The sequence below is a fragment of the Botrytis deweyae genome, assembly GCF_014898535.1.
Source record: "Botrytis deweyae strain B1 chromosome Unknown BDEW_010, whole genome shotgun sequence".
Taxonomy (NCBI): domain Eukaryota; kingdom Fungi; phylum Ascomycota; class Leotiomycetes; order Helotiales; family Sclerotiniaceae; genus Botrytis; species Botrytis deweyae.
This window is the reverse complement of record NW_024066217.1, coordinates 773,760-800,994: the sequence shown is the minus strand read 5'-3', so window position 1 is coordinate 800,994 and position 27,235 is coordinate 773,760. Positions and strand designations below refer to the sequence as shown.

The following is a 27,235-nucleotide window of genomic DNA, read 5'->3' as shown; positions in this document are numbered from 1 at the left end:
TAATTGATTCCTTAAGTTTTAATTAATAATTAGTTTTCTTTTTCTTCTATTTTATTAATTCCTTTAAAGTTGTATATTGAATTAAATATTTTTATTAATATTATAAAAACTAATTAAAGCTATATTAGTTATACAATTTAAGCAAAATAAGCTTAAGCTTAAGTTTGAGCTTAAACTTTAAATAATAAATTCTTATTAAGCTTTTCTTACTTATCTTGTTTATTCTAAAATGATCTACACATTATAAGGAAAACTATTTGAAAAAAGATTTTAAATATTAATATACTTCCTATAAATTTTTTTAAAATAAATCATAAAAATAAATAAATAAAGCTAATCTTAAGGGTTATTTAATAATATAATTTATTTTATAAAAAATCTTTAATAAGATTAAATTCAATCATTTTTTATAAGATTTCTATAAATACATTATATAGATTCTAAAATTTCTTTTTTCATTAAACAAAAATCTATGTTTTTAGGGTTTATGCCAAATGATTCAAATCGGCCTCAGTAGCCCGCAGAGTTCTACTTTGTGAAAAATGACATTATGAACTTATATCTTTCGTGCATACACAATGTTTGTGTAATTCCTAGGTAACTTGGTTAATTATCAGATTGATTAGGTAAGTTAAGGATATTGAGGTGAGTGAGTCTCGAGTGTCATGCTAGGAGGCTGTCGACGTACTAACTCGTGACTTGAGTCATGTTCAACGGTGGTGCCAAGATATCATCTAGACTAATAACCTTACCTTACTCTTCCTCAGTTCAGACTCCATCACTCTCATTCCTCCGTTACCTGTGATTTGATACTGCATCTCATAGATTCACTCTGCATCAAACTTACTAGCAAGAGTCTCCCGTAAAGCCTCCTCCAAATTCGATCAAAAATTGACGTGATATTCATAACATTAATAACTTGTATTTCACAGAGAATTGACATTGCGCTCTTGAATACCTTCAGAAAGTACGCTAAAGGTGGTTGATGCCTTAGGCATAGAAAGGGTATTCCAACCACTCGATTCATTACATATGAACTTGGATATCATGTGTATCCTATGTTTAACAATCTATGTAAGGATTCAACATATTTTCAATTTTGGATACTCCATCTCCTTCTTTTCTTGTTAATAAACACTTGCATTCGAATGTTTCAGAAATACTCTTGATTCGTTATTTTGATACGGAGCTCCATTGACGAATGCCTGCCTCTAATAAATATCAACACAGCCACGATCAAACACACACAAATACACCCGGGCACTCATCAGGAGCGATTTCTCCAGTTTATCGTTCTTTTACTTGAATCCTTCACGAATTGAGATATAAAAATGAATCGCCGATCCCATAGAAAGTCGAGGAAGGGATGTTTGCAGTGTAAATCAAGACATATCAAGGTTAGTAGTACACAGAAAGTGGAGCAAAACTCTTGCTTTTATTGCCCATCAACCCGTCGAGAATATGCGGCTAATATTTGTGAACGATTCTTCTCATAGTGTGATGAAACTCATCCAGAATGTGTCAATTGCAAGACGGCGAGTCACACATGCTCTTATAAGATTACTGCAAGCACCAATACCAGCAAGGTCACGACCCCAGAATCAACATTTACCAATTCACCAACTCCAACTTCCCAAAGTGACCCACAAATACCACATGGGCCCTTGTTGCAACCGGAACCTCCATCATTGCCCCCATCATTACCTCAGTCATATGTGAACTTCACACATCTAGAGCTGTTACAACATTGTTATGAAGATCGAGAATTTCTGTGGGATGGGCAATTTCGAGACCATACTTTCAGGATAATCAAACATGCTCAAAGGGCCCCGTTTCTTATGTACGAGCTTCTTGCTTGCTCAGCACTGCATTTGAGTATCATTCGTCCTGATCAATTCCAAATTTATCACGATGAATCTACAATATTGCAACAACAATCAATCAAAATGTTTAACGAATCGGTACAAGAGGTGGATCATGAAAATCTGATCTCGGCCTTTGTGTATTCCGGAATTTTGGGACTTCATTTCTTTGTGGACACATTTTCTATGCCTGGTTCGGACTTGAATCAATTCATTGATAAACTAGTTCAAGCGATTAAATTGATGCGTGGAGTGAGAGTTTGCTTCCTTGGGTGGTGGGATGTTTTAATGGAATCTGAGATTCGTGAACTATTGCAATTTGGCAATGCAGATTTGGAGCACACTGATGAATATGTGGAACATCTTCTCGCACTTCAAGAAAAGCTACCTGAGATTCCTGGTATGGAGGAAGCGGAACTCGGGGTGTTGCGTGATACTATACATCAGTTAAAATGGGTGTATATATCAAGTTTCTTTGAGATTCATAACGGAAGTCCTCAACCTAGAATGATTACCACATGGCCAATTACGCTGCCAAAGGAGTATACAGATCTTCTCGATGAAAGAAGGCCCGGAGCATTGATTGTACTAGCGTATTATAGTATTCTACTACACGTTTGTCGAGACAACTGGGCAGTAGGCAATGCTGGGAAATTACTGTTGGCAGTGGTCGAAACTTATCTTGGTAGAGATTGGGAATCATGGTTGGAATGGCCGAGATCGAAAGTCCCTGAAACTGTTTGAACTTTGCAAATTTAAATCAGACGAAGAATGGAAAGTTCTAAAGAAGGATATCATGAAACATCAGCGCAAGAACGGTTTGGTATGGATCGCACATGGCGGTAGTCTTCATTGACGCCATTGATTAACATGCAGGACCCGGGAGAATATTTCGAGCGTGGCTTTTAAATCATTTAGATGTATTCGCTGGAGATGCCATATATCAAAATCAGTATGGTCTCCTCGATTCAAATACAATAGATAAAAGCCATATAATCAGGTAGAATCTCCCTTTCATGCCAAAACAATAACAATGTCAAAAAACATCATAGAAATTGTCAAGACAAACCTTGGAACAGCCCATCCATACAGGATGCAACTCCTCCATTCGCTCCATTCCATAACCCACCTGAGGCGACACATCTAGAGCCAGATATATTCTAACCATCATATATCTTCGTTAAAAATCACAAGCGCACTCGATCTGGCGGAGTTGATAGCTTCAGCGATTAAAAATGGGTCCGGGGAAGCCAAGCTTCTAACGTGAGGGGTTTGAAACCCTACAATTCGTCAGAATTGACAATCCAGCTCAGCGTTAAACAAACTGAGATGTGCTCGAAAGGTACTTATGCTGCCAGCAAGGAAGCAACTTTGGAGCTAGATTTACATACCACAAAATAGTAAACTACAAAAGGACCAATAATCTGGGTTTCTTAGCAGAGGGGTTGTAACTCTCTGTTCGTAGCCGTATGGGTATACTGCAGTATTCTATGCTTCCCCGGTTAAATCAAACAACACATCACTCGACCGTTTTGTCTTGGCCAGTACGTGAAAAATCTAGAAACAACATTCAACTCCTTGTAAGAACAGCAGATCTCTGATACGTGAAAGGGATTTTGGCCCCTCGGCCCCCTAATATTCTCTATCACAATCATATGGCGTCCGGATAAAGTTATAAACAAGGATAGCTTATCCACCACGCACATGAAACGTAGTAACCTACTAGGTAGATCATGGATATGGTCAGCAAGCTGTGCCTCAATGCCACCACTTGTACCACGATGCAGAAATCTCGATGTTTTTTCAATTTACGAATACAACACCGCTCGAGCACACCCGATCGATATTCAAAACTTCAATATCCCATTCTTCGAAATGACAACAAAACTTGTCAGCAAGCAACATGGTATCATATAAGATGCGGACGAGCGGCCGCCTCTGGGCACGCTCGGCGTGCATACAAGGTCGTCCAAATCATTCAGCTGGAGACCAAAATCCCTGCAGAATCCTTCGAAGCATCGTGAATAGACCAATCACATCAAATGTCAGATCCTAAAATATCATTGTGCAGCGAAGGATCCATTTTAGAGCCGCATTCTTTCGTCTTATCTATGGGTAGAATACTGAACCTTATAATCCCAGGGCTGAGATAAAGATTACCTACTGGATTGATATTTCCTTTAAATCCCATTATTGGATTTTTACGTATGTTGATGAGAATTCTGTTTCACTATTAAGTTCTCAAAATCCCAAGTTCAAAGTTCGAAGTATTGGAAGAGAGAAATTCATCACCCATCGTGGTATCCGAACGATCAAAATGTCACATGCTTACGATCCCATAAATACCTCTCCCCAAATCGAATTGACCAGTCCCACATCCACCAGCACACTCCGTCCCTCTCCACCCACCCAAACCTCCAGTAGTAATCTTGCCCACTCCAACAGCGCCGCCACCTTACTTCCTCACGAGCAAAATTATTCACATTTCGAAAGTCATTTTCATAAACCCGAACAATCCTTTACCACCGTGCCTTATAAATCCAAGACCGGAAAACAGTTTTGGCATATCTTGTTGAAAAGCTTGGCACGATGGCTGATTACGCTTGTATTGTGTATTGCTTATTTACTGGCGTTGAGGTATTGGAATAAGAAGGGTACGGTGACGGAAAGTTCCAAGAGAATTTTCAATGCGATTACCACGGGCATTAGTATTGCTCTGGGCATCAATATTGCTACTTCGTTGAAAGATATGGCGTTGAATGCGCGTTGGGCAATTTTACATGCTAGGAAGAGAAATCTTTATGAAGTAGGTGGAAATTCTGCATTTTCGATGTTTGAGCAATTGCTTATGGAAGGTTAGCTTGATCTTACTTTACACGCGGATAGTTTGATGGGTCTTGGAAAACTGGCGTTTGTTTCCAAGAGACCGTTGGTTTTCGGTATGGCTATTTCGTGGTTGATATTCAATATCGTAGGCTATTGTATTCCTAATTAGAAGAGGAAGAAAACTAATGGATGATAGTTTGTACAAGCAGCTATTGCAGCTATCAGTCTAACATATGGTTTCGATACCAGCACAGAGAGTTATCTATTCACACCCGGCAATGTTATAATTCCAAATATGAGACATTTCTCCAATACCACCAACCCTCAATTTGAAGATGAAGAATACACAGCTCACGCTTATGGGGGTTTAGCTTGGAATCTCGGAATCGGCAGCTCGATTGACGACCTTCCAGCCCAAGGAGACATCTACCAAGGACTCACTAGCAACTATAGCATATGGCAAGACCAACTTAACAACAAAATGGTCTTCGTATTCACCGAATCTTCTTCTTCTGCATCCACCCAGAAAACCGGTTCATTAAGCGTCTACACCAAGCGAACTCTCGAAATGAATTACTCCTGTTCCTCCTACAAAGTCACACACTTCAACGACACAACCGGCTATCTCAACACCAGCAACCCGGACATCAATCCCATCTATATAAGTTCCTGGGCTCCCAACGCCACCACCTTCTTCACCGAAGGCGACTATCTCTGTCCGGACACTCCCCGCTGTTCCGTAATTCAAGCCCTCGAAACCAGCGACATCAACACGCAATGGTACTACAGCTGCAACATCACCCTCTCCAAAACCCTCCACGACGAGAAAAACATCTCCTACATCAGCGACGCCATGTCGTGGGTCTCCGCCGCCGCCATCGCAAACACCGGATACACCTACGATACGAACTACCAACAAACCTCATCGTACCCGCAGAAAACCATTTGGGGCACCCCCATGCACGGTAACTCCTCTCTGATCGGTTCTCAAATCACCGCGTTCGGACTGACCTCGCTCTCCCTCGCCGCCGCCTTCAACCCCTCTTCCTCCTACCAAGGACTCGAGCCGCACACGGGCTTCGCCCTCGGCATAAACCATACGTATTTTTTCCTGCTGATCGTATTTCTTATCCCCCTGGTGCAGTTTGTCATGTGTTTCGTGGTCGCCGTGTGGAGTAATTCCGTGCAGGTGGGGGATGATGCGTATATAGGGATGAGTTTGCTGTTGCGACCAATTGCGGATGCGCTTTTTGGGGTGAGCGGGGGAGTGGATAATAGGGCGTTTAGGGAGGCGAAGAAGAGGGTCTTGGTGAGGTATGAGAGGGGGGTGGATGGGAGGTGGGGATTTGCGATGAGTTGAGTTGGTTTTGGGGGAGGGGAGGGGATGGGGGAAATTAAGATTTTCTTTTCTTTTCTTTTTTGATCATTTTTTTATAGCGGGTTTGGGAAGGGGGATTATGGGGATTGGATTTGGTGATGTGGTATGATTGGATTCTTGGAAGGATATAATGATATGATATGGTTTGGATGGGTTCAATTGTGATATTACACTGTTGGTCTATGGAGACTGCTAATATTTGCTGATAGCCTTTATACATGACATACAATATCCACATAATAAAAAGCAAATCTTATTTGATATCCCTATATTGCGCATACCTTCGATTGTCCACCATTGTTGAATGATGAGTTCGTAATACAAGTCATTTGAATTCCACCAAAACCTCATGCGCTATCTCTTCTCCTGCTATGCGCCTCAAACCCTCACTTCCAGAATATTACGACACCAGGAAACAACCAGCGAACGCCAAAAAAGCTCCCAACGACGGATGACTGTCCAAAATCACTCAAAGTAATGCATCACACCATACTCATCCATCTCCAATGTTGAAGTCGCAGAACCAAGGACGAATTGACTTTCTTGTGTCCAAATATCAAATCCCGCACGTCCGTAGGTAATTGGTTGAGTACCATCCCAGATATCCTCCATTTCCAACCGAAACTCACTTTTTTCTTTCTTTTCGAAAAGTCTAACTTTTTCCATGAAGCAATAGCCTGCATAAAATGCCAGAGATGTGTTTCCAGCTTTTGGTCCGGTTTTTGACATGAAGGATTTGAGCTGTGCGGGTGTTACTCTCTGGTCGTCCAGTGATTTCGATAGTGCGCGGCAAAATGCGGCTTGACTGACACCTGTTTCATCCAAATACTCCTGGATTTTTTCTCGAAGCGAGTCGCAAGTATCGTATACTTCCATCGCACCATACTCCTCATCCTCATCATCATCCAGCCCAATGTTTGCAATAGCATCCATTATTTCCTCGTTCAGAACATTTCTTTTCTTCTTTTTTGGGAAGCCTTCTTCCTCTCCATCTGGGGCCCTTTTAGTCCCTGATGAACTTGTTTGCTTAGTTTTTCCATTCGAGCTAGCCCCATCTCTTCTTTCTTTTTCCAATTCCCGAAGCAAGTCCCAACTTCTTCGACAAACTTCATTCTGACTTCCCTCCTCTTTGGACATACCAAAGGCGGAAACCATAAACTCATCAAAATCTTCCTGCGATACGCCGATTAAGTCACAAAGTTTGTAACCAAATCCCATGAAGCCATTGCGGTATATTTGTAACTCGAACTGGACTGCTGAAGGAGTGTATTTATTGTCTTCCTTCCCAAATCCCTTTTCGTCTGCCATTAGAATGCTTCTGAGCTTTTCGCGGCAACGCTTTGTTTCTTGGTCCGTAAGGACAGATTTGGCTGTCTATGTAATGTTAATAAACGAGGGGATGATTGGTGTGACTAAAATACATACTGATTTTGAGTTGGATTTAGAGGTCGACGCAATTGTTGTGGTGTTCTCGGGTTCGATCACAGCATTCTCATTATCTTCAGCTCGATTGCGCCGGCTACCAGTAGCTCTTCCATTGGACCTTTTACCTGCAGCTTGAGAACTCGATTTTGACACAATTTCTTCATCCAAATCACCGTTATCGATACTGCGATCATCCTGAGTCTCGGCATTCTCACTGATTGGTAATTTGTCGGAGCTTTGCGATGAACCTCCTACTTTAACCACATCAGGTCTTTTGTTTCCAGGAATCTCTTTCTCGGGTTTTCTCGATACAAACGAACCTCTTTGAGGAGGGTTCTTCTGCTCTTCAAGTGCATTTGTAATGAACTTTTGTATGTCTCGGCGCAGGACGGTATAATCCGGTGCTTTGGTTGGATCCATATACATAAAAAATGTATCATGATATGCTTCAGTCACACCTAGTGCCATCCATTCTTTACACAGCTCATGACTTAGACGACAACGCTCCAATTCCATGTCTATCAAATGACCATATTTTTTGAAATCGACCGCAGTATCATCATCTTTGGTTTTGTTTGCCTGTTTATTGTTAGAATGAATGAGGATACAACTTGCATATGTGTATGACTTACTTCCATGATTGGCAACATAGAGCCTCGGTCTTTAGAAGGAATCGATGCATTGGGTGTTGCTTCAGCCAAAGGTTTTTTTGATCGTGGCATGTCTGATCGATTTGGTGTGAGATAAGTGACTGTTTGTTTACTTTCACTCTTTCAAAGGTTACGCGACGTGAATATGCGTAACACTTCGACTTGATATCTTATTTGAGATGCTTTTCAAATTTATTCAAAATCGAGCATTTAACAATTTACAATCCGAAACAAAATATTCAACATCTGATGGAAAGTAAAGTAAAGACTTTGAGAGATTCAAGTACCTCCAGCTACCTAGGTAATCATTTCTCTCCCCCTACAAAAGAGAGTGAATTCGTTCCCTTGTATACCTACCTACCTAGGTAGTCCCCATAAAAGTTATGCATGTACTCATAATTTAATGAAAACATGATTGGAGCTGGAGATCTCACGATTGTATTGATTCCATACCATACCAGGTAACCTTAATTACCTACCTAGGTAAGTGAAGTAGTCAAGTGAACTGGGTAATACATAGGATAAATGAATCAATACGGCTGAGAAACATAAGAGAATATAGCATTCAATGAGGTGTAGGTTCATCAGTGACCAATATCACATGACCTGACCTGACCAGAATCAAGTGACCAATCTTACTAGACTTTAAGTTACTCGGGATGCAGCTAATAATTTTATACAGTTTGTTTCAAGCTTTTTATCGCCCTATTATAGTCATTTAGAAATGAAATGAAAATGGATATATACGGTGCTCCAAGACTTCTCGCAAATGCTCTCAAGATTGTAAAAGATCGGAAGTGTTGGGTACATAAACACGTGTAGATGTGTCGGATGCATTAGTAATCAGTCGGACTCGCCAAAAGCGGTGAATACTTAAAGTGGTTTTTGACGCGCGCTGGGAGTTTGTCGCGTTTTCTGCCTAATTAACTTTCACTGGCTAGGTTCACCAAGTCATATTCTCCAACCACGCGAGTATCTACAGGACAAATTACAAATTACCAAAAACCTTTCCGGTGTTCAAGCATCTTCTCAACGAATAGAAGATGGGTTTCGGTACAGCTGCTATTTCATCTTCACGATAGCTGCGATCTTGCAGCCATGGTACCGCCATCTTCAACTACTGCAAAATCAATTAACACTGAGCCGAGACCTTCAACTCCCACTGAGCCTGAATCCAGTGAGCCTCGACATCCCTGGTTCCGATTCTTTTTGAATTCAAAAGACAAATCACCTCGAAAGCCTAAAATAAATACTCCAGACTCATCTGCGGATCTCATCAGTACACCATCGACTACCAGGAAGAAAGTAGGCTGGTCCGAAAAGTACGATTACAAAGATCCTCCTAGAATTATCACCGATCGAAAGACACTATCTGCACAAGCTCTATCGCCTTTGACACCATCAGCGGAGCGAAAAGCGACGAAATCAATACTGAAGACACACCATGTTCCTGACCCTACACAAAATATTGTGCCTTCCGAAGGTGACGACACGACATTAACCTCAAAACCTCTGATACTGGATGCTAGAATGTTGGAATCAATATCGAAACAATTAGCTGGGAAAGACAGGGGATCAAAGCTAGATGCATACACGACCTTATCGGGCGCCTTGAAGGCTTGCGACAATGTTCCGGATAGAAAGGCTTTGTCAGACAAGATGGACTTGATACTTCAATTCATAAAGCGGGACCTAAATGCCAAGCTTGAAACTGGGGCTCTTGATACTCAACTTGCGAAAGAGGCTTTAGTACTCATGTCTAGCTTTCTTTACAAGAAGTCAATCGCAGATATGCTGACCCCCGATTTCAATGGCTATATTGTGGACTACGCCTTGAAGACTTTTGAGAATCCTGGAATGTCAAAGGAGATTGTCAGGCATCTGATGTTTATAATTGCACAGCAAAAGTTCTCGGCAAGGATCATGACAGCTGATAGGGTTACAAAATTGATATCTGCGATTCACAACATCGAGGATTATGTGCGAGGCAAAAGCATCGTAGAACAGCGCATCAACATCTACCGAACTTTTCTTAGGCAATCCAGAGCTCACATGATTTCCAATTCAGATTGGCTTGGAGATCTCTTCAGCGATATGCTCAACAGCTATTCAAATATACAGACTGCTGCTATTGCGTTTGGTGAAGAGGCTGGCCTTGAACTCGGGACGGAGAGCAAAATATCTTCAAAAGTCACAGAGATTTTCAAAGGATCGGATGGAAAGGATGTCAAGTATGTCGAATTTTTTGCCGATAGACTGCGAAGTATAGCAAAGAAACCTTCAAGCTCCACACCACGTATTTGGGCGGCCGTCATATTATTTCTCCGTGCCCGACCTAAACAGCTAGAGCACTGGGCTTTTATCAAAATATGGCTTGACGTGATCAAAGTCTGCTTCAATTCCAGTGACCAAAACACAAAATTGGCAGCAAATCTGGCGTGGAACCGCATGGTATTTGTAATAACTTTAGAGGAAAAGGTCTCTTTCAGTATGGTTAACACATTGAGCCAACCCTTGATTTTACAACTTCCAAGAAAAGATGTTCGTAAAATCTCAAACTCCGACAACCTGCATCGCAAGTCAACTCTGAGCAGTATTTGCAATTTATTCTATTACTCGGTGAAGCCAAATACAACGCAAGCCCAGCTTGATACATTCTGGGACACATATATAATTCAGATCGTCCGGGATAAACTTATTCCCACTGACTTTGTGGAGAATCCCGCATTGGCTAAGCAGGATTTGGGTGACGCGTGCAATATCCTTTGTGGTTTGTTCAATGCGCATACCCAACGACCCTGGGTACCAACCAGAGCTCTGAATGATAATGCTGTCACACCTCGAGAGCTTCCAGGACTTGATCCGCGATGGCTACGTAAAAGTGCATCTCGAGTCTTCTCTGTTCTGAGTCCACTTATGGAGCTGCTTTTTTGGGAGCTTGCTCTCCCCAAAAGCAGAATATCACTTCTTTGGGAAACTTACATTTTCTCAATCTCATCCGCAGCGGCAAAAGAGGTGAAAACATCGAATGATACCATGTCATGCCTTGCTTTTCTTTTCAGCACATTGTACAAAATTTGGCAAAAGGGACCAGATGGCTTGCATACATTGACATTTCATCGGAAAAACGAAGCAAACTTTTTGGCTAGCTTTCAAGTTATTGTAACTATTGCTATAAGTGGTTTGGGGGTATTACCATTTACCGAAAGGCTCCTATCCATGGGGCAACAAGACGATTTCATTGTCGTTGCAACCCCTTCACATCGACCCGGAAAAACAAAAGGCGATATTAGATCACCACTTCATCATCTATTCCTTCTAATTTCTAGCCCTCCTCTCGGCTTTAAGCATGATGTAAAATTTTCAGAAATGGCTGAAGCCATACTTATGCCCTTTTTCGAAGCCCGACGTTCGAGTAAGGGTAAAATGGATTTGGTCAAGGACCTTCTAGAAATTCTTCCAACGGATAATACTGAGTCGTGCGGAACTCTTTGGTCAATTCTTGCAAAACTTGCTACAGCCGCGATAAATTTTCGAGACGACGGTGTCGTGACTAGCACCATTCATGATTCTCGTCCTCTTGGCGCTGAATATCGCAGCGTTGCAAGAATTCTCGACGTCGGGATTGACCTATCACCAAAGGAGCCTTTGAAAGGATGGGAAGATCTCTTTCAAGCTTTGGTAACCTCTGCGACCACTGACTCGGGGCACGGAGGCAGAGCTATCGTTGTTATTGAGCCAATAGCCAAGACATTGGTCTCAAATTGGCGACCGGATGACGAGTATTGTGGTAATAAAGTAGCATACTGCCAAATCCTAGTCAAAGAAGCATCATATCCGAAAGACCGACAAGCTTTGGACGCAGCTCAGAGGCGTCTTTGGGGAAGTGCAACTGCTGGTCCAAAAATTCACATCTTCGATCCGTATTCCCAACTATACCAATATATTTCTCGTTGCTTAAGATGTTCATATACGGAGCTTTCATCCAATGATCATATCACTATATGTGGTCTTCTTAGTGAGGTTGAAGCGCTTTTAGTACGATGTCCAAAAGTTTTGTTTGGCGAAACTTTGACTCAACTACAAAATGGGATCATTTGCTGGATAAGCGACGAAGAGGCAAAACTGCATGGTGGAAGTGATTTATCCCGAACCGTAAGTTGGTGTCTCCCGATCAATCAAATAGCAATGCTAACTACGTAGGTTAATTCTCTCTGGAATAAGATCTGCTCATTGTTGAGTTCTACTGATCTATCAAAATTGTTGAACAATCTTGAGCCATTATTGTGCGCTGGCTTGGGAAGTAAGCGTGTTTATGTTGCAAACTCAGCCATAGAAATGTGGAAAGATGCATTTGGTTCTTTCAAGGGTGACTTACAGTATCCTCCCCTGGTCAAAGAAGTTTTGTCTAGACTCCTCCCGATCACGGACCTCTCCCTTGCATCATTATCCGAAAGCTCCGAAAATCAAATATCAAACAATCATAGGCAACCTCTCGATATTCTTGATACGCAGACAGACACCAACATCTCCAATGAAGCCAATCTACCAAAAATTCCGAACAAAGCTCCTTCGTCCAGTGTGATTCAAGCACACCAGCAAAAATCGATAGATTCATCTCCACGAGTTATTATTGAAGTCAGTAAGGCGGCATCTCGCAAGAGGTCTCGTGAGACAACACCGGAACCTGGGAAGAGGAAGTCAAGGAAGAAGGGTTTCGTTGCTAAGTTACGACATGACGACTCCCAAATTCAATTCGAAGCGATTGCTGGCTCCTCTCCCTTTTCGGAAACAACGTATGACTCACAACTTTTGACCGAACGGCAGAAAGAGGTCAGAGAGAGACAAGCTGAAGAAGCAGCCATGTTCTCAGACATCAGGTCTAGCCCTCACCTGAGCTCCAAGCTAACTCCCAAGCATGCCGACAACGACCTTGAACTACCTTCCCGTCAATCAGCTTCAAAGTTGCTCTTAGAAACACCAGCCAATAGTGAAAGGCAAAGCACGCCCGATACTAAAATTGTCGAAAACCAGGATACGTTCCTAACATCATCGCCCACTCCAGCACGTCGTGTGCTTTTGTCAAAAGATGTCTCTCGCTCTCCTTCTTCCTCGCCAGCTGTAACGGTTGGTTCACAAAAGCGTCAGATACAATTACCTAGAGATAGTGATATGGCAATCACGTCCTCCCCACCCGAAGCTAATCCAAAGAATGATGTGCCGCAAGACGCTGTAAATAAAGGCCAGAATGGCATTCGGCAGTCGACTCTACCGTCATTTCTATCAATGTATCAAAGTACTTCGATGCTCCCCTCTTCTTCCGACGAATTCAATGTCACCTCGTTTCCTAATAACTTTCCGGATGAGATTAACAACAATGAAACCACCAATCTCTCATTCAATGCTCCTACACAAATCGACCCATATGATTTCGATTTGGGCCAAACCATGTCTACATACAGAAGCTCGCCTAGAGATTCAGATCTGGATGAAGACATGGACGCAACCGTTGAACTTACTAGTAGCGAAGAGCAGGCTAGGGATGAAGAGCTTCGGCAAATATTTGCTGACCATAGAAGTAGCAAAGCTTCGAGTGTCCAACTTGCTGAGACCTTTATGGATCCAGTTAAAAAACATAGGGTAATCCTACCATCCACCCCAAGACGAAGCCGACGTGGTGCAGCAGCGATGCTGCCAGCGCCAAACAGCTCAAAGGGTTATGATCTTGATACTAGGCCAAGTGTTATACATTCAGACAGACCCACAAGCGATGACGAGACTTTCGAAGACGCTACATCGTCTCCACGAGGACTCCCACCCAGGATACAAGAGTTGTCGATGACAAACCCTATGCTTAACAACAGTTCTTCTCCTCTGAGCGATATTGACGAATCTACCTTTATCAAACTAGCAAAACTTGTGGATAGGGCGTTAGCTGGAAATCAAGGTGGAGTTCTTCGTCAAACTCACGCATCTGCAAAATTAGCTACCGTCTCTGTTCATGCCGAGCCCACTCGCAAAATTCCGAGCCCAAAACGTCGGTCTCCAATACGCCCTGTGTCTCAATCATCGGCTATTCAATCTGTCATTCCTGAGACTCCGGCTCCACAGCTTTTGAAAAGGAATGGAAAAGAGAACACGTTACATGGATCCGTGGCTGATGACTCTGACTCTGGCTCTATTATTAGTGCAGTACCTCATGCAGGGCAGCAGCAGGTGCGTCCAACCAATACAAACAAGAGTCCAAAGACATTCAATAAAAAGAGTACGCCAAACAAGGTTAAGGTTAAGAATGAAGTTGTAGGCGATGGTGATGGTGATACTCCAGCGAAGAAGAGAAAATTCGACGAGACCCTCGAAGTTGATAGTGCGGTGCTTGGCAGACAAGAGGTATCTCAAACTGGTATGTGTGATATTCTTTTTATGTGAAAAAAATAATACTAATTGATTGTACAGCTTTATCAGTGCAACCAATAAAGAAGAGAAAGGGTCGTCCCGCGAAGACACCAGAGCCTGTTGCAACACACAGTATTTCTGAAGCCCAATCTGCTCAATCTCAACGATCTGAACGAGCCACTCGAAGGAGTACACGATCGTCAAGAGCTAAGAGTATTCTTGAGAACAATTCAAGCATGAGTGCATCGAGAGAATTCAGTTCTGTCCCAGATATCACTGAAACCGGTTCGTCGGTTATCGCCAACGACCGCCCTACCATGCCAGTTTCTAGCACTGAAGCTGTTGACGATATCACTCGCGATTATTCAGAACATGTGGAACAAACAAGTCAAGCACTTGAGCAAGTCGATGAACTGGAGCTAGATTTTGTGGAGGAAACTTTACTACAATCGCAAATAGCTGAGGAGATGGAGTTCGGATCACAGAAAGCCAACGACGATCAACAGGAGGAAATGGTAGAGCCTGCTACAGCCGCTCCCACATACCAAACTATAAAGGAGAGGCTGCTGAGCTTAGTTAAAGATCTTGGGGATGCTGCTCTTAATCGAGAGCAAGGAAATGAAGTAGAGGATATATTTATGGATGCAAAAGCCCAATTGTATGGAGCAATCAGGCGAGGAAGACAATCAGCTGATGATTGAGGACATTTGCATTGAGATGGCGTTTTGCTTTGGCTTGTGGTTGGCTAACAAATGTCACATGAAGACATACATGACATGATTGCATGGAGGAGTTTTGGTGGATAATTTGTAGCTTAGATACCAGAAATATTGCCAATTATGTTGCACCTATGAACACTTTTTATTTCATCAGTTCCCCTGAGTCTCAAACTAACCATGAATTAGATCTTATAGATAAGAACAAATAAGATTTGCCCATATCACCTAGTAGTCTTCAAATGATCGGTAAGGAAATGATGTATTTGTAGTCTCAGCTTGATATTGATTCGCCCTTGATCTTTGCCCTCTAGGTGTTATTCCATCTAATCTGTTCAGCCCTCGTCAACGGACGTGAAACCAAATCATATACACCTCCTCATACACAGAGAAGTATCTCTTCAAATTCTTCGCCCTCAAATGCCCTCTTGTCCATTCCCATACATAAATTCCTAGACCAATCATCATTTAGCCTGATCTAGTCCTTGTTGATGATCAGCCCCACTTTTAGTCTGATTTCCATTCGCCGCTGATCTATTTTCAGCTCCTTCATCCTGGATACCCTGGTCATTCTTTCTTGTTTCAGGTTTCTCGCTTACATCCCACATTTTGGTGAGATGGACTAGATTGTCTTAGGTAACTCCCGTCAATTGGTACCTCTAAGACTCGTCCCTCACTCCAACACTTTACACCGCACCTGAATAACTTCATAAGATACTCCTCTTTCAGCCTATTATACACAGCTGGTACAACTGCACTATACGCTTGTTTCATCTCACCTGCAGTTACACACACAGAAGTATAAATACATCGAAATATCCCACCTTGTTGATAAGATCTCATCCATACCTAGCTTCTTTCATCGATCAATTTACCCCTCATTTGATCTAACAATTCCCAACTCAATCATCCACGCAACAATCTCAACAATGGACCGACCCAAGAAGCCATCTGCTCTCTCTGCCACTCCAGGCCTCGCACCTCATGCTCAAATAAATACCACTCATTCCAACTCCCGTGTCTCCGCCGTTCTCCCCACCGGAGAATCAGTCGAAATCCTTCTTTACGGCGCCACAATCATAAGCTGGAAAGATGCTGCCGGAACTGAAAAACTCTGGCTTAGCGAAAAAGCGGTGCTAGATGGTACAAAAGCTGTGCGTGGTGGTATTCCTCTAGTGTTCCCGGTGTTCGGAAAGGTAGAGGGCGAGGAAGGTAAAGCGAAGGGTGTTGATACTTTACCTCAACATGGTTTTGCGCGCAACTGTAGATGGGAATTTTTGGGAAAGAGTACTAGTGAGAGCAGTACCGTTAAGGGACAAGAGGGTGGTGATAGCAGTGTGAAGTTGGACTTTGGTTTGAGTGCTAGCAACGTACCTGAGGAGACAAGAAAGTTGTGGGGTGGCGAGTTTGGTCTGATTTATAGTGTTACACTTAGTAGAGAAGGTCTTGGAACGAGTATGGTGGTTAGAAATGAGGGTACTACAGCTTGGGAGTTCCAGATCTTGATGCACACTTATTTGAAGATCCAGGTATGTTTATTTACACTCAGCTCTCCGCAAACGACGTCATATGCTAATGTGCGATCAACAACAGGATATCTCCCAAATCTCCATCACAGGTCTCGAGAATGCTACATATGTCGACAAACTCACCGAACCAATTTCCACAAACACCGCTCCCACCGAACCCCTTACCATCTCTGCCAAAACCGATCGTGTCTACACTCCTGCCGGCGGTCCATCCACCGAAATAATTGTTTCTGAGGGAGGAAAAAAGAAATACACAGTCGCAAGAGATAACATGAACCAAGTTGTTGTTTGGAACCCTTGGATCGACGCCAAGGATATCGGCGATTTTGCTCCAAAGGACGGATGGAGAACCATGATCTGTGTCGAAGCTGGATCTGTTAGTGGATGGCAAAAATTGGAGGCTGGAGAGACTTGGGAAGGTGGACAAATTATCACACTCGCGAATTAGCAATTCATGAGTGCGATGGATAAGCTATCACGAATGTGATTGTGCCTGCAAGTTTGTGAGCATGCTTTGGACTCAACTGGGAGTGAATTTCTCTATTTGAAGCGAGTTGAAACTTGAGGGCGCTACTCTATGCTTTGCGATGCAATAAATGAAATATTTGATGAAAAGAGAAATCTCAATCGCCTTGCTTGGTAGACATCTCGTTAGATAAATGAATCAATTTATTACTCAAGATTTCTAGAGTTCTACTATCGCTTTCAAAGCACATGTGTACTCTCTGCAGTCATTTCGAGCCATAGAAGAGTATTCATCGAATTCCTAAGTGGGAAGCGTGGAAGGCTAAGAACTCATGGTGAGAGAATACATAGTGCCAAACCCTAATACTTGAAGTATTTCGCAGGTAGCCATGATCAGGCCTTTGGCCATCTCAAGGGTCCCATCTTTTGCGCATGGCATCACTGTACTGAGACGGTGTCATCAGCCTCAGCACCATTAAAGGAGACCTATTGTAATCTCAAGCCTGGAGACTCCCTTTCAATGCGCCGATGACTCGGCAAGATAACGACCAAACAAAACACCCCCGACGAAAACGCCAGCCAATACACTAAGGAAATATCCGAAATTCATGGTCATTACCGCAATCATTCTTAAATATTGTTAGCATATCTATTACTAACAAAGTTCCGAGAGTGGTACTGCATACAGTAAATATCCCACGCCCGCAAGTACGACGTCAATCAATCCTAGCAAAATTGCCTCTCTTGCCTGCCATTGGCGCCGAATCGACTTCTCTTCCCGATGTGGTTCATGGATTAGACCACCACTGCGGCGGGTATCGGCAGCAGCTAACAGCTGATAAAAGTGGACTCGGACAGCCACCAGTGCTCGAAAGATTGCCGCAAATACGATCAAAAAGATGCATGTGCCTGCGTACTGGCCAGTGGTGCTCGGTGTCCAATCCATTGAGTAAAGAGGTGTGGTTGAAGAGGTGAAGAATGTCATTGCCATAGAGTCCATACCCATCATTTTATCGGAGGACATTGACATCGAAGAACTGGTTGAGCTGGCCATCGACATGCCTGACATTGTGCTGGTTGGTGACATTGACATGGCCATCGAGCCTGTTGAGCTGGGCATTGACATTTCCATAGTTGGCTGAGTTTGCAAATCATTCGAATTTGCAAAGCGTTTAACAGATGCTTCTTTTCTACTGCTTAGAGATTCTTATTATCATCCGTCGTAAGACGCCCAATCCCGACTTAATACCGTTTACCCAGTTATCCCTGTCGTAGCTCATTGATGAATCTTCCTAATTCGGAAGAAAACTTGCTCAAATTCCCTAACATCTCTCTTTTTATTGGTGAGTGTCTACGGGACTTGTCTCGAAATGGGGATTTGATCGATTTGCGCGAGTTTGAGTAAGATATTACGCGCGCTAAAAAACTCGATTAACTAATTGTTACCTTCGCTAAATATACGTGGCCGAGCGTGGGACGAGTCGTTATTCTCCAAATGTAGTGGGTTTGGAAGCTTGAAAGTTTCCGATGCTATTTGGCAATCATATCCTTTGAGTTTCTAAGCTTTTGCTATTCATGATCCAAGAACGTTGTGAATAAATCCATAGTATTTTAGGTCAAGGGGACGAACCACCAAGACAGCTTTAACATTGTCGCAAAGAAAACTAAGATCAAATGGCTGCATGGATATATCAACCTGTTATGTTCGAGTCTGGTCGGGCCTTCGATTGTGAAGGCTTCGATTCCGACCAGTGTAAGTATTACAAAGAACCATGGCGCAATTGGTGAGTTATACACCTTCTACAAGATACCACTCAGCACGAAGAAGTTTGATTGACAAATACACTAGGTATGTAGCAGACTGGACATTTGCGCTGCCAACAGTAGCACTCTTTATGTGCGTTATCGGCATTTTCACAATCGGTTACGTCTTGACACAAGTCCTTGCGTTGTCCCACAGGTCTGAGCCTTTGATATGGCGAAGGGGCGTCGCATTCGTTCGATATCTATCATATCGAGGTTTTCGCATCGAAGGTCTAAGGTGGAACTCTGCGCCTGTGGGAGTGTTATTCTTAGGAGCTTTAGGGACCACATATTTTCTCTGTAAGTGCGATGCTGATCTGCAATTGGTAGAAAGATACATGGACTGACCTCTTCTGAAGGCATGGATTTGATACCATCTCCATACTACTGGCCGGGGACGGACACCGTTTGGGGCAACTCGCCGCCATTAGGTACCAGGTCTGGCTGGCTGGCGTTAGCTTGTATGCCCTTTGTCTAGTACGCTCATCTAATCAACTATGGGAACCCAGACTGATTATGCATAGTGCGACTGCAACCAAGACGAACTGGATAACAATGGTGACCGGAGTACCATATGAGAAGCTCCAGGTCTTTCACCGGTGGACTGCATATGCTTTCTTCATCCTGGCATTGATGCACACATTTCCATTTATTGTTTGGCATATTCATAATGGGGATATGGTCAATCAGTTCACTGTGAGTAACATCTTCGAATATTGGACTGGCATTGTTGCGCTTGTCTTTCAGGCGTGGCTCACATTTGCATCCTGTGGTCCCATTCGGTAAGCAACCTTGACATAAGAACATTCCACAGACGATTAATCACTCACTAGAAATCTTGGCTATGAGTTTTTCAAAGCAACACATTTCTTATCGGCTGTAGTATTCATGGTAGTCTTTTTCTGGCACTGCAGCGGTACACTAACATCATGGTATGCTCCGTGAAGCAAATTATATCTTCAAGAGTTTCCTAACAAACTGGTAGGGACTATTTTGTCGCAACAGCAGCAGTGTACGTACCTTGTTGGACGTATCCATGGCTTAGGACCTTGTTTGAGTACGGTACGCATCAGAAAGCGGAAATCTTCATTGAAGATAATGGATTTACACGTATTACAACACCAGCCAATTTCAAATGGCAACCGGGACAACATTGTTTCTTGCGGTTTCGCAGCTTCGGTATCCATGCTTTAAGCTCTCATCCATTTACCATCTGCTCGCTACCATCTACATCACTTGATAAACCGTCCGAGATTACTTTCTACATCCGTCATCAAGGAGGCTTTACAGCAAGGCTGTACAATCATGCAATAAAACGCCCAGGTATACAGGTACCTGTATTGGTTGATGGTCCTTATGGTGGTATAGATAATCAGAAGTACTTTAACAGCGATCGTCTTGTTGTGGTTGCTGGTGGCTCAGGAGCTGGATGGATGCTACCTTTTGTCGAGCAATTCCTGCGATTTAGCTCTCTAAAGGGGGTTCCCGAACCTCTAGCTGACGAAACAAAAGATAATAAGCAGACCTCTGACAAGCCACCATGTCAGCGAGACCTTCGCCGTCCTCGATCGTTGCGGCTCATACTATCAACACGAGACATAGCGACCCGTACATGGTTCCATACAATCGTTAACAATATGCTATCGGACTACCAGTCGCTAGGTACAGACATAAGTGTCGAGGTACATCTGACTGGCAAAGCTGAGCCTATGGTGCAACCTCCGACTGAATCTGCTTCTGAGCTCGAAAGGCCCAATATCATATCGACAGAAAAAGACGTCATCGATAAGAATACAGGAGCGTCTAGAAACTCCGACGCAAGTGAATCGAAAGATGAAGTGCGCGGTCGCCCAGATCTACCTTCAATTATCCGAGAAGAAGCCGCCGCAGCGAGGACAACAGGACATACAATGGGCGTCTTCATATGCGGGCCGCTTACGATGCAAGATGATATCCGCAATGCTGTTGCGAAAGAGAACTTGAGTATTATCAAGAACCCGAGCTCTGGTGGGGTGTACTTATATTCCGAACACTTCTCGTGGGCATAAGAGAGGATGGATTGGCAAGCTCGGTGTATGTGACTAGGTAGTAGTCGATATCATTCACTGCTTGATTTCTCACTTTGTAAGGGCATTTCTTGTTGATGAATTGAGGATGATCATTACAGTACAACAGTCATTGGATTCTGTATATGCGGGTATTTTTTTACACTGACTTAATCCAACCCTTAAGTCTCGATCATTTTCGACTTTGCAATTCTCAGTACGATCTCCTCTCGTTATGATAATATCTTATTATGAGCTATTTGACCTACTGATACTGACTCCCATGCCCTATGGACTGTTCTAAAGATGCAGAAGGTGTTGCTTCTGACAACCCGCGACTGGATAATGGTGGGGTAACGCGTGTGCCATGTTTCAATAGCTGTCGTGATTGTCTTAAAGTCCGCTGATACTTCTTATCGGTGTTGTATGTAATTTATCTCTACTATCAAGACATATCAAAGAGCATGTTCAACCAGTAACTGTGTTAAAATTTGTGAAACAGATCTAGTTCTAATAGCTCAAAGAAGAGGAACCTTTGATGAATCTTGGGCCGAAATTTTTCTCTTAATGTAGTGAATTGCCAACACTACCGACTCAACTATGCGGTTCTAGAGACTTTTCGAGACATTCTGTTTTCAGAGATTGAAATCTCTCTAAAGTCAGGGCAAGGAATGATAGAATCAAAGATCACATAAGTAAAATCTGGTGCAATTTATTCCACACTATTACATTACGGTTATCTATCTTGTACTTGCAAAAGTATAATATGATCTGTCATGCCTAATTGTTTCTGGCATCGCTTGGCAGGATCCTTTTGACGTCTTTGTACTAGAAATGCACTCAAATATGCTCCAATCACAGGTAACCGAGATTGCCTACTGAAAAAGCTGCGGTCACTTGATATCCTATTATTGCCAGTAGCCGTGATAGACAAGACTGTTGGCGAAGAAATCTTATATTGAAGTGATGAGCTGCACGCTCAGGATGATAGTCCCACTTCTCTGTAACCTCATCATGGATCCTCATTATATAAGGTTACCACTTGCAAAGCGAGTTTTAATTCCCCTGTGAATGAGACATGCCTTGGCACAAACTAAAAGTACGAGTATACTTCATGTTGATAGAAGCTCAACTCATTATAATCATCATCAGTTTACTCCTAGTAGGATATCCCGATGTTACCCAAAAGCTCTCTGGGAAGAAGGTAGACAACACAGATTTAACTCGGACCCTAAAATGCGCATCTACTTTTATGCAAAGTACCTGCAATCGCCAGAAATTCCTTTTATCTGGTCTCTACGGTATGTTGTGTTCTTTTTTATCAATCGGCACGCCTCAATCCATACCTCCTTTCTTCTTGATTATTAAAGAAAATATCTGACAAAGAATTTGAGGTCAGATATACTGAGTCCAATCTCGCAGCCGGAATATTCCCACTGTGTCTTTTCCTCACTAGACAACTACTAGCACTGGCAACTTCTATTAGCACGCGAACACAAGTCTATCTGCTCAGCTGCGTGTGTTTTCTTTGGTCATCAGCTGTATCAGCCAGAGATCACCCAATTACAGTGATCCTTCTCATCCAAGTCGAGGGCCATGGTATTTGAACCACAGCTGTAGTTTTGCACGTACGCAAAACCGAGCTGCGTGCTATGTTGCATCAACTTCATATGCTTTGACTATTGTGTTTGTGTGAGGAAGTCTCTATTTACGTCAAGAAATCATGTCAAGAACCGATTGCTCATTTTTGAGGGCAGATTTTGGTTTGCTTCTTGGATTTTAATACTGGTTTTATATGCAGTGCTTGATTATAGCATTCTGACACTTGGGCTTCTAAGTTGTTTTCTAGCCACTCGGCCTCCCAGTTTTGTGATGAAGTGGAAAGAGAATGTAGTTTTTCTGATGGCGAAAACCTATTGATGAGGGCCTGGGGTGATTTTTGAAAAAGCTCAGTATTTGGAATTGTGGTTGGAGGCAGGTTACAGATTGGTTTGAAAGATTTGGTGTATGAGATATCATTTTCGTGATGCAAATTGAAGGTCGGTCGTAGAGAATCAAGCTGTGGCTCAACATTGATAAAATATCTTCAAATAATCCGCAGGCGCATTAGAACCAGTTGTTTTATAAATTCTCTGACTCTCCAGAAAACGAAATATTCAGAATGAAGTAAAGATAACATGAGTTAGATTTGATTGTTGCTGGTATATGTCTACAGGTCATTAGTGACTTGCCTAAATAGACCTTCTAGGTGTGATTGGTTGCAAGCTATTCACTGATTCTTCTATCATAGTTTCTATTGGTATTCCACTACGAACATTGAATTCTAGAATCTGATTCATGTTCAACTCCTGACACTTCTCAACTTCGTTCCCCTACACCTCCACACATTGCCACCGAATCCGATCTAAGTTGACCATTTCAGTCTTTCAACAACTTCACTAACCACAGCAGAAGGTTGCTTCTTCATTATCCTTAGATCTATTCAATTGTTAGGTCGTTTTTCAAACGAGTTGCGAAAATAGCTAACCTCAAATTTATCGGCTCCCAACTGAACACAAAAGCACCTAGAAAAGCTCCAACTATGATACAGATGATGATGTATCCATTAAAATACATAGCCAGCAACATAACGAAGTATGCAACTGCGAACTGCATCATATGAAAGAGTGCTCTGATTATCTGTTGCCAGAGATCTGGTCGAAAGCTTTGCGTAGTTTTTTGTGAAGCAACGACAGTTTGAGTTGACTGAGGGCCGGATCCGTCTATCTTGGGATTGATCTCTGCGTTAGACTGGATGTACTGATGTTGATTTCGTGCTTGACGGACGATGAAGCGATCGTATTCCCTTGACGCTCGACGAAGGAACTCTAGTGACATGACGAGTAGCATCACGCCAATGCAAGAGCCAGCGAACATTCCATTCGAAGTAATGTGCCATGTGCTTGAGATAAAACCTACAGAGTTGTCAATAATGCTGACGCAGATGATAGTTTATAGTTTTGGAATCTGTCCACAGATATAAAAGGTAGAAGAGAACTTGACGTACACGAGTCAATGGTATACCAGTTCCAAAGCATCTAGACGAAGATTATTAGATAATTCGTATGATACTCGAAAAAATTGAAAGTAACTGATGTGTCTCACAGAAATTTGACATCCGCCTCCCATATCCATAGCCGCAGCGGTGGTCACTGCAGTCATTGTCCCGGTTGCAGTCGCCGTCGCACCTCCTATGCTCATGCTTGATGTTCCCATGTTCATGTTTACTTAATCAGCGTGTCACTTTGCTTTTCCGCTGTACAAGTTTGTTGTATGTAAGAACTTTGGGCTCTGTGAAAGAAAAGAAGAAGACTAGATAGCCACCAGTGTTTGAGAGAAAAGCGAGGTTATCAAAATTCTCCCTGTGAGGACATCTATTTCAACCAAGACAGAATCGTATCATCAGTGCCGCACCTGGCCAATCGGCTGCGAGTTGGTCTTTGGATGGATCAGATCGGTGCGCTGGTTTGAGCAAGATTCGATTAACTGTCGTGTTCTAAACGCCTGTATCAGTAATTCAGATGAGTGCGCTAGTTTGAGCAAGATTTGATTGACTATCGTGTTCTAAACGCCGGTATCAACAAGACAGACATGCCTTTTCAAAAATTCTTGCCTCCATGTGTTTTCGACTCACTGCTGTACATTCCACTACCACCCGACCCGAACTACCAAATTCAAGAACTAAGAATTGACCAAAGATCCGTGGAGAATGGATGACTACGGGCCTTTGGGTGTCGGCTTTTCGGAAAACCGAAGCAATTGCTGACATATAGATACATGACAAGTGATGAAAGAGATGACATGCGAAATATGATATGTAAGATAGTAAGATGCTATACTTAAAACTCCAGGCTAACTATTTCAATCTAAAATCTGCCACTCAGTCATTGTGACGTCTAATCCCAACACGTAATGCTCCCAGAAATAACCGCCCTTAATCGTCTAATCCGCTAAGCGATCTATTTTCACGAGCAACATGATATTCTAATTTGGACTCCTGGTTGATTTCACAAATCAACCACAACATCCAATGTCCCTTCGCCTTTTAACCTTTCAACTTCCATCCAGCCTCCCTCTTCAACGCCCACAATCAACCCGTCTACACAACATCGTCTCCATTTGAAACCATCTCCGGATTCCTCAAAATTTATCCTAAGCTTCTCGATACTTTCGTATCCAACCTCCCCTTTCTGGCCATCTTCATCCCATTGCATACCAATGTGATTTCCATCTTTGTATGCCTCTTCCATTACTTTCATTGTTTGCTTACCAGTTGCAGCTCCGAAGTGTATGACTCGTAATTGGCCATCCAAGGGTTTACTTTCAGGAGATATTGTGAAAGTTCGCTCAAGGTTGGACACAAGTACTGAGAGAACATATCCGTGTTCTTTTCTTTGTATGACTTCTTCTGTACCATCAGATCTGGTCAATGTGACAGAAGCTTTATAAGCGTGTGGTAGAGCTCCATCTTTTGGAAACAACAAATCACCAGCTACCAGGTGAAACCTCTGGTCTCCATGTTTTCTATACTCGACTGTGTCGCTGTCGGCAACTAGAGTTGCATGGAGGCCATAACTCGCGACAACTGCCCCGTAGACAATATTGTTTGTGAGTGGTGTCTCTGTTTGACCTTCGTTCGTAATGGTTCGTGCCCCAGGAGAGAATTTCACACCGAATATTGGAAGTGGTAAAGGGGTCCCATGAAGTAATGTACGTAGACCCTGTATATATATTGACGGGATCGGAGAAGGCCGATGCAACGAATGGAAGAGAGCATTTCCTGTTCCAAGAGGAAGTTGAGATAATGTCGGTTTTACATACGATCTGTGAATAAGATGTTAGTAGTGAATAGCACAGATAGGGTGTGCGGAGAAGCCCACCTTGATTTCTCTCCACTCTCAAGCAATCCATTTATTGTATCCACCATCCCACCATCACCACTTAACATCAATATCGATTGCTTTTTACCCTTATTTGCGCCCTCCAGCAATGTTGAGCTTGCAAAGTCCTTTACGGAATCCGCATTATCTGTTCTGATCAAGGTGTAGCTTCCTTCCGGCAATCCGATAGATCCGAGAACTTGGTGTAACACAGTGTCGTAAAAGTCTGGCGCCAACCCTGTCCCAGACAACGTGGAGATCAAAACGTATATTTGCGTTTCTGCGGAGCGAAGATATGTCGGCAAACTCCTAATCAAATAACTTTCGAGACATTCTTGGGGGAGGTTGGTGGCAGATGTTGTCTTCAACTCGAATGGAAGTTTTTTAGTTCCTCCTTCTGTTGGAAGCAGACTGAAGATTGTATAGCCCAGAGTACCGTTGGGTCCCTCATTCTCAGTAACACAGATCACATCTTCTCCTTTGATTTTCCCACCAGATATGCCGCCATCAATTCCTACAGCTCCTGACCATGTAAGGTCACCATCCCGATAAGAGAAATGTACAGGGTCATCGGCGAGATAAGCATAGGTAGTAGCACTGCTGTCAGTAACTTCGGTATCATTGTCGGAACTACATGCAGCGTCAGAGCTAGAGGAAGGGATAGAGTTTGCCATCTCGACAAGACGTTGAAATGAACCTGAAGGATGTTATGGAACGAAACGCCATGATGATAATGTGAGTAATCGCGATTAATTTTTGAACATGGGGGTGTCTCTGTCGTGATAGCAGATGAGGTGCTCGGCTTATCATTTTTGGGTGGGGTTGAGCCACCAATGAGGTGCTAAGGTAAGCCGACCTACATTGTCCTATCAAATTCTCACCTCTCTCTCACTCTCTCACACACACACACACACTCTCTCTCTCTACCCCGTGCATCGTGGTCCATTACACCAAAATTATTTAGCAAGTCTTTCTGATATCCATTTCAGAATTGGCAGAAAGTGAAGGGGTCAATATTGCTAGATGATTTTTCTCACCAATTTGCCGATCATTTCCAATCTCATACGGCGTACGATGACCTCTCTTGCAATTCCGGCCAGTAAGTTGTCGATCTTGAACGTTTCATGCAACACCGCCATTTACGCTTATCTGCTACAAGATGTCGGGGTCGACTTGCAGCTATATCATGACCTCCTTGCGGACAGGATGGAGATGTGTCAA

At 42.9% G+C, this 27,235-nt stretch overlaps 10 protein-coding genes across 10 annotated transcripts; 6 read left to right on the top strand and 4 right to left on the bottom strand.

The window, feature by feature from the left end:
- Nucleotides 1-1,331: 1,331 nt before the first annotated feature.
- On the top strand, nt 1,332-2,606 carry EAE98_005322 (uncharacterized protein; the record flags this gene model as incomplete). Its single annotated transcript, XM_038952944.1, has 2 exons — nt 1,332-1,397; nt 1,497-2,606. The coding sequence occupies 2 exons, from the start codon at nt 1,332-1,334 to the stop codon at nt 2,604-2,606; spliced, it is 1,176 nt and encodes a 391-aa protein (XP_038810786.1).
- Nucleotides 2,607-4,179: 1,573 nt separating this feature from the next.
- On the top strand, nt 4,180-6,048 carry EAE98_005321 (uncharacterized protein; the record flags this gene model as incomplete). The annotated part of the gene is made up of 3 exons (XM_038952943.1): nt 4,180-4,668; nt 4,723-4,833; nt 4,885-6,048. The coding sequence occupies 3 exons, from the start codon at nt 4,180-4,182 to the stop codon at nt 6,046-6,048; spliced, it is 1,764 nt and encodes a 587-aa protein (XP_038810785.1).
- Nucleotides 6,049-6,531: 483 nt separating this feature from the next.
- Nucleotides 6,532-8,213, bottom strand: EAE98_005320 (uncharacterized protein; the record flags this gene model as incomplete). Its single annotated transcript, XM_038952942.1, has 3 exons — nt 6,532-7,440; nt 7,492-8,070; nt 8,124-8,213. 3 exons carry the CDS (start codon nt 8,211-8,213, stop codon nt 6,532-6,534), a joined length of 1,578 nt encoding a protein of 525 aa, XP_038810784.1.
- A 1,026-nt stretch (nt 8,214-9,239) lies between these two features.
- Nucleotides 9,240-15,238, top strand: EAE98_005319 (uncharacterized protein; the record flags this gene model as incomplete). The annotated part of the gene is made up of 3 exons (XM_038952941.1): nt 9,240-12,296; nt 12,345-14,544; nt 14,598-15,238. 3 exons carry the CDS (start codon nt 9,240-9,242, stop codon nt 15,236-15,238), a joined length of 5,898 nt encoding a protein of 1,965 aa, XP_038810783.1.
- A 944-nt stretch (nt 15,239-16,182) lies between these two features.
- Nucleotides 16,183-17,230, top strand: EAE98_005318 (uncharacterized protein; the record flags this gene model as incomplete). Its single annotated transcript, XM_038952940.1, has 2 exons — nt 16,183-16,782; nt 16,847-17,230. The coding sequence occupies 2 exons, from the start codon at nt 16,183-16,185 to the stop codon at nt 17,228-17,230; spliced, it is 984 nt and encodes a 327-aa protein (XP_038810782.1).
- Nucleotides 17,231-17,764: 534 nt separating this feature from the next.
- Nucleotides 17,765-18,379, bottom strand: EAE98_005317 (uncharacterized protein; the record flags this gene model as incomplete). The annotated part of the gene is made up of 2 exons (XM_038952939.1): nt 17,765-17,876; nt 17,934-18,379. The coding sequence occupies 2 exons, from the start codon at nt 18,377-18,379 to the stop codon at nt 17,765-17,767; spliced, it is 558 nt and encodes a 185-aa protein (XP_038810781.1).
- Nucleotides 18,380-18,662: 283 nt separating this feature from the next.
- EAE98_005316 (uncharacterized protein) lies at nt 18,663-21,749 on the top strand. Its single transcript, XM_038952938.1, has 6 exons — nt 18,663-19,031; nt 19,097-19,350; nt 19,410-19,527; nt 19,575-19,832; nt 19,884-19,982; nt 20,036-21,749. Exons 1-6 carry the CDS (start codon nt 18,922-18,924, stop codon nt 21,096-21,098), a joined length of 1,902 nt encoding a protein of 633 aa, XP_038810780.1. The 5' UTR covers nt 18,663-18,921; the 3' UTR covers nt 21,099-21,749.
- A 582-nt stretch (nt 21,750-22,331) lies between these two features.
- EAE98_005315 (uncharacterized protein) lies at nt 22,332-22,702 on the top strand (the record flags this gene model as incomplete). The annotated part of the gene is made up of 2 exons (XM_038952937.1): nt 22,332-22,396; nt 22,495-22,702. The coding sequence occupies 2 exons, from the start codon at nt 22,332-22,334 to the stop codon at nt 22,700-22,702; spliced, it is 273 nt and encodes a 90-aa protein (XP_038810779.1).
- Nucleotides 22,703-23,329: 627 nt separating this feature from the next.
- Nucleotides 23,330-24,532, bottom strand: EAE98_005314 (uncharacterized protein). The gene is made up of 4 exons (XM_038952936.1): nt 24,240-24,532; nt 24,142-24,172; nt 23,623-24,049; nt 23,330-23,573 (listed from the first exon to the last, which is right to left on the bottom strand). The coding sequence occupies exons 1-4, from the start codon at nt 24,354-24,356 to the stop codon at nt 23,534-23,536; spliced, it is 615 nt and encodes a 204-aa protein (XP_038810778.1). The 5' UTR covers nt 24,357-24,532; the 3' UTR covers nt 23,330-23,533.
- Nucleotides 24,533-24,877: 345 nt separating this feature from the next.
- Nucleotides 24,878-26,788, bottom strand: EAE98_005313 (uncharacterized protein). The gene is made up of 2 exons (XM_038952935.1): nt 26,015-26,788; nt 24,878-25,958 (listed from the first exon to the last, which is right to left on the bottom strand). Exons 1-2 carry the CDS (start codon nt 26,686-26,688, stop codon nt 25,142-25,144), a joined length of 1,491 nt encoding a protein of 496 aa, XP_038810777.1. The 5' UTR covers nt 26,689-26,788; the 3' UTR covers nt 24,878-25,141.
- Nucleotides 26,789-27,235: the final 447 nt, after the last annotated feature.

Excerpts from the sequence above, each read along its gene's own strand:
- EAE98_005316 (XM_038952938.1), top strand. The coding sequence starts at position 18,922 with ATGGCTGCATGGATATATCAACCTGTTATGTTCGAGTCTGGTCGGGCC. Across the intron at positions 19,528-19,574 it reads GCTTGTATGCCCTTTGTCTA|TGCGACTGCAACCAAGACGA; the intron begins GTACGCTCATCT and ends GATTATGCATAG. Across the intron at positions 19,833-19,883 it reads GCATCCTGTGGTCCCATTCG|AAATCTTGGCTATGAGTTTT; the intron begins GTAAGCAACCTT and ends ATCACTCACTAG.
- EAE98_005314 (XM_038952936.1), bottom strand. The coding sequence starts at position 24,356 with ATGAACATGGGAACATCAAGCATGAGCATAGGAGGTGCGACGGCGACT. Across the intron at positions 24,173-24,239 it reads GAGGCGGATGTCAAATTTCT|ATGCTTTGGAACTGGTATAC; the intron begins GTGAGACACATC and ends ATCTTCGTCTAG. Across the intron at positions 23,574-23,622 it reads TGGGAGCCGATAAATTTGAG|ATCTAAGGATAATGAAGAAG; the intron begins GTTAGCTATTTT and ends ACAATTGAATAG.
- EAE98_005313 (XM_038952935.1), bottom strand. The coding sequence starts at position 26,688 with ATGGCAAACTCTATCCCTTCCTCTAGCTCTGACGCTGCATGTAGTTCC. Across the intron at positions 25,959-26,014 it reads GAGAGTGGAGAGAAATCAAG|ATCGTATGTAAAACCGACAT; the intron begins GTGGGCTTCTCC and ends TCTTATTCACAG.